This window comes from Seriola aureovittata, chromosome 22, assembly GCF_021018895.1.
Source record: "Seriola aureovittata isolate HTS-2021-v1 ecotype China chromosome 22, ASM2101889v1, whole genome shotgun sequence".
In the NCBI taxonomy this organism is placed as follows: domain Eukaryota; kingdom Metazoa; phylum Chordata; class Actinopteri; order Carangiformes; family Carangidae; genus Seriola; species Seriola aureovittata.
Window position 1 is genome coordinate 20,783,709 of NC_079385.1, and position 10,730 is coordinate 20,794,438.

The 10,730-nt window shown below is 38.2% G+C and overlaps 1 protein-coding gene across 1 annotated transcript; it reads left to right on the forward strand.

Moving 5' to 3' along the window:
• On the forward strand, positions 1-9,723 carry arhgap1 (Rho GTPase activating protein 1). The gene is made up of 13 exons (XM_056368182.1): positions 1-89; positions 468-528; positions 4,358-4,501; positions 4,937-5,024; positions 5,107-5,238; positions 5,668-5,754; positions 5,842-5,940; positions 6,335-6,445; positions 6,536-6,609; positions 6,984-7,061; positions 8,075-8,203; positions 8,297-8,400; positions 8,504-9,723. Exons 2-13 carry the CDS (start codon positions 489-491, stop codon positions 8,699-8,701), a joined length of 1,284 nt encoding a protein of 427 aa, XP_056224157.1. The 5' UTR covers positions 1-89; positions 468-488; the 3' UTR covers positions 8,702-9,723.
• The last annotated feature ends 1,007 nt before the right edge of the window (positions 9,724-10,730 follow it).

Consider the following 10,730-nt stretch of genomic DNA (forward strand, 5'->3'; position numbering starts at 1 on the left):
CGTCATCCAGCCGGGGTCGATTGAGGAAGTTTGGATCTACTTTCCCTCGTGTTTATTAATACTAGCCATTAGCTCAGCTACAGTTACAGGTGAGTGTTTTCCCGCTTCGTACCTCTTCGTATCTCCTCGTTAACCTCCGTAAATGACACACGAAGCTTCGGCGGGTGGAGAGATGAGATATAACCGTGTGTTTGTGTCGTGCGTGTGTGATAAACGCGGGTTTTCAGCTGTAATTTAACCGCTCAGGTGTTCTCAGGTGCTAATTGCAGCATCGTACCGAGCAGCTTTCACTCCCAGCAGCCTGTGTGTCGGTGTGTGTTTGTCAGCTCGTGTTTTAACTCAGTTTACAGTTTATTAAAGTCTCTTTCTCCTGCTGATAAACCGCTGTAACGTCAGAAACACCTGCTTTAATCCGGACTTTAATCCTGCCTGTTGATTCGACATGTTTCTCTTTTCCCTCCATGAAGACTGACGTCCATCAGAGAGAGATGACGTCATCATCTGACCTGGAGCAGCTCGCAGAAATAGGTGAGTTTAACCTGAGCACGAGACATCCTCATTCACACTGACACAAACATCTTGTCTGTTTGCATTTTTGTCGTCATTTCATGTCTCTTCGTAGTAGTTTTGTGTCTGTTTGTAGTAGTTTCATGTCTCTTCGTAGTAGTTTTGTGTCTGTTTGTAGTAGTTTCATGTCTCTTCGTAGTAGTTTTGTGTCTGTTTGTAGTAGTTTTGTGTCTCTTCATAGTAGTTTTGTGTCTGTTTGTAGTAGTTTTGTGTCTGTTTGTAGTAGTTTTGTGTCTCTTCATAGTAGTTTTGTGTCTGTTTGTAGTAGTTTCATGTCTCTTCATAGTAGTTTTGTGTCTCTTCGTAGTAGTTTTGTGTCTGTTTGTAGTAGTTTTGTGTCTGTTTGTAGTAGTTTTGTGTCTGTTTGTAGTAGTTTTGTGTCTCTTCGTAGTACTTTTGTGTCTGTTTGTAGTAGTTTTGTGTCTGTTTGTAGTAGTTTCATGTCTCTTCGTAGTAGTTTTGTGTCTCTTCGTAGTAGTTTTGTGTCTGTTTGTAGTAGTTTTGTGTCTGTTTGTAGTAGTTTTGTGTCTCTTCATAGTAGTTTTGTGTCTGTTTGTAGTAGTTTTGTGTCTGTTTGTAGTAGTTTCATGTCTCTTCATAGTAGTTTTGTGTCTGTTTGTAGTAGTTTCATGTCTCTTCATAGTAGTTTTGTGTCTCTTCGTAGTAGTTTTGTGTCTGTTTGTAGTAGTTTTGTGTCTCTTCGTAGTAGTTTTGTGTCTGTTTGTAGTAGTTTTGTGTCTGTTTGTAGTAGTTTTGTGTCTCTTCATAGTAGTTTTGTGTCTGTTTGTAGTAGTTTTGTGTCTCTTCGTAGTAGTTTTGTGTCTCTTCGTAGTAGTTTTGTGTCTGTTTGTAGTAGTTTTGTGTCTCTTCGTAGTAGTTTTGTGTCTGTTTGTAGTAGTTTTGTGTCTCTTCGTAGTAGTTTTGTGTCTGTTTGTAGTAGTTTTGTGTCTCTTCATAGTAGTTTTGTGTCTGTTTGTAGTAGTTTTGTGTCTCTTCATAGTAGTTTTGTGTCTGTTTGTAGTAGTTTTGTGTCTCTTCATAGTAGTTTCGTGTCTCTTCATAGTAGTTTTGTGTCTGTTTGTAGTAGTTTTGTGTCTCTTCATAGTAGTTTTGTTTCTGTTTGTTGTAGTTTTGTGTCTCTTCATAGTAGTTTCGTGTCTCTTCATAGTAGTTTTGTGTCTGTTTGTAGTAGTTTTGTGTCTCTTCATAGTAGTTTTGTGTCTGTTTGTAGTAGTTTTGTGTCTCTTCATAGTAGTTTCGTGTCTCTTCATAGTAGTTTTGTGTCTGTTTGTAGTAGTTTTGTGTCTCTTCATAGTAGTTTCGTGTCTGTTTGTAGTAGTTTTGTGTCTGTTTGTAGTAGTTTTGTGTCTCTTCGTAGTAGTTTTGTGTCTGTTTGTAGTAGTTTTGTGTCTCTTCGTAGTAGTTTTGTGTCTGTTTGTAGTAGTTTTGTGTCTCTTCATAGTAGTTTTGTGTCTGTTTGTAGTAGTTTTGTGTCTCTTCATAGTAGTTTTGTGTCTGTAGTAGTTTTGTGTCTCTTCATAGTAGTGTTGTGTCTGTAGTAGTTTCATGTCTCTTCATAGTAGTTTTGTGTCTGTTTGTAGTAGTTTTGTGTCTCTTCATAGTAGTTTTGTTTCTGTTTGTTGTAGTTTTGTGTCTCTTCATAGTAGTTTTGTGTCTCTTCATAGTAGTTTTGTGTCTGTTTGTAGTAGTTTTGTGTCTCTTCATAGTAGTTTTGTGTCTGTTTGTAGTAGTTTTGTGTCTCTTCATAGTAGTTTCGTGTCTCTTCATAGTAGTTTTGTGTCTGTTTGTAGTAGTTTTGTGTCTCTTCATAGTAGTTTCGTGTCTGTTTGTAGTAGTTTTTACTTCAGTATCTGTGTGAGAACAGGAGTCTGTAGTACTAACATACAAACAATATTAGATATAATTTAACATGTGAGCTTCTGTGTGTCTCACCATCTTGAACGAACTATCTCTGCGGTCGAATCCTGGATGTTGTTGTAATAGTAACTTATTATTTGATAATTTTTATTCAAATCAAGATTCAACTTTATTCTGGTTTTTATTCAGGACTCGTGTTTCCAGCTGCAACTAATAATTTACATAACTGATTTATGTGAAGATTCTTTTCCTTGATTAATCCAGTTTATAAAATACCAGACACTCAAATATTCAAAATGACACAAAAGAAAATCAGAAAATCTTCACACTGTAAAACCTGGAACATTTATGCTTTTAAAAAATGACTTAAATTTCTAATAATAATTAATTATCAAAAACATTCTGATTAATTGAAATTTATTATAGTGATGTATAAAAATAGCAGCATTTACCAACACACTGGTGCTGAGCTTCACTCTTCACTCTGCAGTTAAAACTCTCTGCCGTCACTTCCTTGTTTACATTGTTAATTACTTCAGTGTTTTTCTGTGGAAATGATTTGGACATCGTTAAAGACTCTGCAGGATGAGACCCTCCTTAAATTACACTGAAACACCCAGTTCACTAAATACTTTCAAACTAACCACAGATCACTGATGATCTTATAATAATGAGTCAGTGTGATCCAAAAAAACTGAACTTATATGAATTTAATTATTTATTTATGCACATTGTTTCATCATATTTTGGTTTTAGGAGTTTCAAGATTAATAATTGATTAATTAAGAAAGTAATCAGCTGATGAGTCAATAATGAAAATGATGATTATTTGCAGCCTTAATTAAATTCCTGTTATTATATTCCAAACATTTCTTACTGCTGCAGCTTCACATTAAAAGCATTCAACCGCTGAACCAACGGCTGCTTTTATTGTGTAGGGTTAGGTTTGGGTTAAAGTGCTTAGGGTTCGAGTTGGGGTTATAGGTCGTGTATTTAAATCACTGATTCTATTTTTGACTTAAAAATAGGTCGACACAATAAGACATGAGCATTTTCATTGTTTTAGTTTAAAATCTGTATGTATGCACTTTTATTTTATATACATACTGTATATAAAATATAATACATTGTATTACATTTTAAAGCTGTACTTTTATTATATAATATTTTGTGCAGTCACATTTGCACTTGCATGTTTTTACAGAGGCCTCTTGGGGACTTGTTTCCATGGTGACTGTATTTTTTGTTTATTATTCTTCACCTTCACCTCAAATAGAAAAATGTTAACTGAACTCTACTCTGAGCCTCAGTCGAGTTTTTCTTCTGCTGCTGCGTCTCTGAACTGAACTCTCTTCAGTGTTTTGTCCGTTCCCTGAGAGCAGGTCATTTCCTCCGTGTTATCGCAGCCTCCGTGTGTTTATAGAAAAACTTCCCTCAGCTGCAGAAAGCACAGACTCGACTCCCACTTCCAGTCATTCTCTGGCTCTGCTCCAGTGCTCTCTCTCTCTCTCTGTCTGATAATCAGTATTTTTAGGAACAGATAAGGAAGTCATTTAGAGAGTGTAGGTGGTGTGGAGCAGGAATCTGTGGTGGAGTTGATGTCACTGCCTTAGATCACTCTTTCTTTTGTTTATGTCTCTGTGTTTTAAAGTGGACTTTTAATCCATTAAACATCATGTAAAAATGTGAAATACTTTGAGGTTAGTGTTAATGGACTCGTGTCTGTGGTTTAGTCTGAACAGGTCACTGTTTCCTGTAGAAATCTGCCAAACGTCCTGTAGGGGGCACTGCTTCTGAGGTTTAACCTAAACCTGCTGCACACCTGGATCAACCTGATTTAACTGAAGATTCATTTAAACTTGGATTAACTGAGCTTTAATTTAAACCTCAGTCTTTTCTTTAACTCTGACAGAACTCCAGAAGGAGGAAGAGGATGAGGAGGAGGCTCAGAGGTCCGTCACAGACCGTCCATCAGCTCCTCCGAGCGGCGGTGTCAGCTCTGACTCCTCCCACCCGTATTACGATGTGGCTCGACACGGCATCATCCAGGTCTCTGGTCAGTAGCTGATCTCATTCTGCTGAACATCAGCGAGTCTCTAGGTTCAGGTTCTGGAGCTGCACTGATCAGTCAATTGATTGATTGATTGATTGATTTACAGGAAATTTATCAGCAACTATTTTGATAATTGCTTCATAATTTTAATCAGTTTGCAAAAACATATTCCAAGAATATTCTGGTTAAAACTTCTCCTCTTTCCTTTGGCACATCTGAAGTTTTAGATTATTAATAAAGAAAATATCATCAAATCATAGCGAGAACCTTAGTAATAATGTTATTGTTCCATACTGTGCTTTACTGTTAGAAACTCATCACATCTAAAACACAAACTTCATTCTGTTAGTTTTAATTTAATTACAGTTTACATTGAAAAATGAATTTAAACAAACTTTCTTTTTTCTCTGCTAAACTGAACTGGTGTTTTGTCTCCAGGCGACGACAACTACGGCAGGAAGCTGATCATCTTCAGCAGCTGCTGTTTGCCTCCGTCGCACCAGCTGAACCACCAGCGCCTGCTGGAGTACGTCACAGTCCGTCCTGGTTCATACCGTATATGTCTGACGCAGTAAAGTGTTGAACACCTGGTCCTCTTCCTGCGGCAGGTACCTGAAGTTCACCTTGGACCAGTACGTGGAGATGGACTACATCCTGGTTTACTTCCATCATGGTCTGAAGAGCAGCAACAAACCGTCTCTGAAGTGGCTACGAGAAGCTTACAGCGAGTTCGACAGGAAGTACGTCACCTCACTTTCCATCCACGCCGCTTATAACTGAGGTTGTCATGGTAACCTCTCGCATCATGTGGCAGATTTTGGTTTTTTTAATCGCCATTGTTGCAAAAAGTGACAAAACGATTTATAAAGAGTGAAATAAAAGTTCATTTTCAGCAGCTGACTCACATTTTATGTTGACATCTCAAGGTAAAAAATTCACTTCTTTTCCACATACAACAAATAATATAACAATAATATAATAATAATACAACAAATACGGAACAAAGATGCATTTTATTTTATGTTTTTCTTGAGTCATAATTTTTTTACAAATTCTTTAACAGATATTCAGGTGATATGAGATCATAATGGCTGCTCTAAAGTATTTGCTCTCCGTGTGAACCTTCCTGTATTTCTGTATTTTTACTGATCGTCTTCTTGTTGTTTCAGATACAAGAAGAACCTGAAGACTCTGTTCGTCGTTCATCCTACAAACTTCATCAGAATCGTGTGGAACATTTTCAAACCTCTGATCAGGTAAAAACCTCAGACTCACCTGCTGGATCAGGTCTGAGCCGTCCTCAGGTGCAGTAACAGTTTCTTCTTCTTCTTCTCCTTCTTCAGCCACAAGTTTGGAAAGAAGCTGACGTATGTGAACTACCTGGACGAGCTCAGAGATCACCTGAACTACGAGCAGCTCATCATCCCCCCTGATGTCCTCAGGTACACGCCACTGACAGTGAATGTGTTTATTGTAGATTGTTTTATACATGTTCCTTCTTAAGACGCTCGGCAGGAGAGGAACTTTCCTTTATCACGAAGATCCCAAGAACAGAGTTTGTAAAGAGGGAAACTATGAGCTGGTGAAGTGTCAGCTGGAGTGAATCTGACAAACCCTCCGTCAAAGATCTGAACGATGGAGGAAGAAGCAGAACGACTTCATAAACTTTATTAAACTTGACAGTGTTAAGTATTTATTCACTGTTCATTTTATTCGTTTTTAAAATCTAAAATGATTTTTCACGTCTGTATTTTTGTATGAAACATTCTGTATAAATAGATTTTAATTGTTTGAATGAACTTAATCAGCTGATTTGTTCTTGTGTTGTTTTCACAGACATGATGAAAAGTTACGAGCGGCTCAGAAAGGCGGACCCCCCCCCTCAGTGAAAACCCCCCCGCCCCGCCCCCCCCTGCCCACCCAGCAGTTTGGTGTCAGTCTGCAGTAGTGAGTCTGTTCACTGATGTTCACTCCTAATACATTCACACGATTGAACAGTTTCAATCAATCGATCGATCAAACCTGTTTGTTTGGCAGCATCAGAGAGAAGAACAGGGGGGCGATAATCCCACCTGTGATCCATCAGACCGTCACATACCTGAAGGAGAAAGGTGAGTGTTCAACCAGCTGTTATTAAATGAACTAAATGTTCTCGTTACCTGTAATTTACCTCAGGAACTTACAGGATCAGTTTGGAAAAGATGTTTTGTGTCCCATGACATCTCTTAATTTCTATGTCTGAATACAAATGAAGTCGGAGGATCGTGGATGTTTAAATTGTTGAACGTGTCACTCAGGGCAGTTCGATGCAGGTGGACAGGTTGTTTCTCACCTGCAGCAGGTAACAAACTGCAGACTCTCCCTGTGCTGACCATCGTTCCTCTGGTGGTTTCCATGGTTTCATGTTGCAGCTTCCTTCAGTTTGTGTTGACTGCTCTGTGCTTGGAGTCGTAGTGTTCGTCTCTGACTCAGATCTCTGTGTCAGGTCTGAGGACCGAGGGACTCTTCAGGCGTTCGGCTCGAGTTCAGCTCATCAAGGACGTTCAGAAACTCTATAACCTGGGTGAGTGGGGTCTCTCTTTTATCTGGCAGCACCAGGAAGTGGAGATCAATAAAGCGTGCGCAGCAGCTCAGATAGCATCAGACTGTCGGCCGAGTCAGGGTCCATTCAGTCGACTTCATTAGAGCTCGGTCTCACACACGGAGGACAGGACTTCTGTTTGTGTCGTTTCAGCTGGAGAGAGGAGAGACCATTAGATGTGTCCTGGACTCGGTCCAATTATAGTCCAATTATGGTTGGACCAGGACCAACCCTGGTGCAGGTTTAAAGGAATCCACCAGACCTCTGAGTTTCAAACTGTAAACTTGAATCTTGGATCCAAAACAGTCACAACGTTTCTGAAAAACACTGATGGAAACTGTGGAGCTCGTTAGAGAGAAAACACAGAGGAGACGAGTCTCTGTTTGTTTCAGCCGGAGTGAAAAGACAATTATCGTTTTACATTCATGACAATAAATCACTGGACGTCTGGGTGAGTTCTGTCTCCATCTGACGCCACAAAGTTAAACTCAACAGCAAAACTGACGTTAATCCTGACTGGACTCTAGGACGAGGAGATCTGTCCTCATCCAATCAGATTCAATTAAGAGTCCAAATACAGACCTGACCCAACCGAGGCAGAATAATCCACTTCTACTCCATTCGTCTGTTGTTTGATCCAAAACCTCATAGTTTCATCAGAACAAGATTAAAAGTGAACAACTGCTTATTTTGTCTGAACAGTTTAATAAACTCAGATGCTTCAGTTTATAGTTTACAGAAGTTGCTGAACAAATGTAAAAAAAAATAAATAAATAAACTGTCACTAGTTAAAACTAAACATTAAAACTCAGATCAAACCTGCGACTTTATGACTTTTGTTGTCGAATCAACTTCAGGACAAATTTAAGCTTCTCTTCAGTTAAAAAAGAACTGTGTGTTTGTCTTTGATCTTTGTTATAATTTCATGTTTCGCTGTGTAAACTCGTTAATGAAACCTGCTTTAAATAAAGCTCATTTTGTGTATTTTGTTTCAGGGAAGCCTGTGAACTTCGATGAGGTCGGTGACGTCCACGTTCCCGCCGTGATCCTGAAGACGTTTCTCAGAGAGCTGCCTGAACCTCTGCTCACCTTCAGAGTCTACAACCAGGTCCAGGAGATCCTCAGTGAGTCCTGCACACACGAGGAGGAGGAGGAGGAGGAGGAGGATGATGATGATGAACGTTTCCCACCGTGACTGATGGTTTGTCTTGTCTCAGGTGTGGAGAGCAGTCTCCGTGCGACCAGGTGTAAACAGATCATGGAGAGTCTTCCCGAGCATAACTTCATCGTGGTGAAGTACCTGCTGTGTTTCCTCCACATGGTGAGTCAGTCGTGTTCAAACCAGAGAAACCAGTTCACACCCGCTCTGATTGGTCGTCTCAGTGTAGTTAAATCATGAAACCCTCTCTGATTGGTCGTCTCAGGTGTCTACGGAGAGCATTGTGAACAAGATGAGTCCGTCTAACCTGGCCTGTGTGTTCGGGGTGAACCTGGTTTGGCCTCGCCACGGGTCGATCTCTCTCTCCGCTCTGACGCCCATCAACATCTTCACCGAGCTCCTCATCGAACACTTCCAGGCGGTGTTCGGCTCCCGCTGCCCACCTGGACAGGTAACGCCCTGAACCAGCAGACCAACACGTCACAGACCTGGATCCAGACTCTCACTCGTCCTCTGGGAATGGACATTTTATTTTTTCTATTTTTACATTTTTTTTCTATTTGTGTTTTATTGTCTGTCGATTCTCCTGTTTTTCCAAACCTTTCAAAGTGAGAAACTTCTGACCAGACGTCCATGAAATCTGTTTCTCAGAGGACTGAACCATTTTCTTTCTGAATCTAAATCTAAAGGTCAGACTGTCAGAAAACCTCCTGAGCACATTGGTTGGTCAATATGATGATATGAATATTTTTAATACTGTTCGCACTAAAGTTTCTCTGATGATTCTTCACTGTGGACTGATTTATAACAAGAGTCAAGCTTTTATTTGTTACATATTTAATTTACTAGATTAATTAACCAAAATCAGACGTTTTATCATTCAAAGTTAACAAAAGGTTTTCTGTCAGAGTTTGATAAGAAAATGTGGAAGATTTTGTCTGTTGGTCTGAGACTTGTAATGACGTGGACAGATGAACTCTGAATACTTTTTTATTTTTATATTTTCTTTGTTGGTGCATTTGCTGAACCAGAACAGAACTTTACACATAGATCAGACATCAGCCTTTAATCCACAAGGATCCACATTAGGTACTGTTTGTTTGTTTGTTTGTTTGTTTGTTTGTTTGTTTTTAGTCAGTGTTGTGTTAGTGTTCAACAAAACATAAGTTTTAAGACTTTCAGAACATTACAATAAAAATGTGCCGGAGTTGAACAGAACGTCAGCGTGTGAATTTTACAGTGAAGAGGCTTCGTGACCTTCAGTCAGTTTAACACTACAGACCCACAATTACTGGATTTTTTTTTTATTATTATTAATTATTGAGAAACTTCAGACTTAAATATGTTGACAAAAATATTTTCTAATATATTAAACTGAAAAGTTTCTAATGATTCTACCTTGAATTTATTTTTTAAAGGCTGATGAACAACATGACATGTAAAAATAACAGTCAATGGTTCCATTTGTTTTAAAAAAAAAACAAAGCTTTTACTTCCATGTTACCACCGTTTCTTCAAGGTGAGCACTTTAACAAGAGTTTTCTATTGTCATTTGAAGAGATACAATTCAGAAAAATAGAAAAGATTTCACAAGAACCTTTCAAAAACAACTCAGTTGTGAATGTAATAAAGAGACGATGTTGAAATGACATTTTTTCTAACATGATACTATGACATTTTTATATCGTGTGACAGTCCTTGCTTAAATGAACTTGTCGTGGACAGTTGCTGTGCTTGTTGAACAGAAGGAGGTGATCACAACAGCATGACTTGGATCTCGTGGACTCATCCCTGCCAGCGTCAACACGTTTTCTTCTGTTTTGCTTTTGTTTTCGTTTTGCTTCACAACATCCCACAATACATTATATTCACACATACACATTTACATCACTGATATTACTGACTGACACACTCAATATTTGTATTTGCCTCCTTGGTTTATGCGTTTTTATAATAAATATTCTGATCAACCTGTTGTGTCCATTCTCTAATTTGTTGTGTTGTTTGATGTTTTTATATCTTACTATACTATGAATGAAAAAAATAAAAAGAATTTATTTGAAACTTTTATTTTTACTATACTATGACATTTTTTGACGTTTTTATGCCTTAATATACTGTGACGTTATTTGACATTTTTATAACTTACTATACTGAGACGTTTTTTTACATTTTTATGCCTTACTATATTGTGACGTTATTTGACGTTTTTATGCCTTACTATACTAAGACATTTTTTTCGGTTTCTATGCCTTATCATACTATGACGTTTTTTTCGTTTTTTTTGCCTTACTATACTATGACGTTTTTTTCTGTTTTTTTGCCTTATCATACTATAACTTTTTTTGCCATACTATACTATGATGTTTTTTGACACTTTTTACCTTACTATACTATGACTTTTTTTGACTTTTTTTTTGCCTTACTATACTATGACGTTTTTTTCCGGTTTTTTGCCTTACTATACTATGATGTTTTTTTTCAGTTTTTAT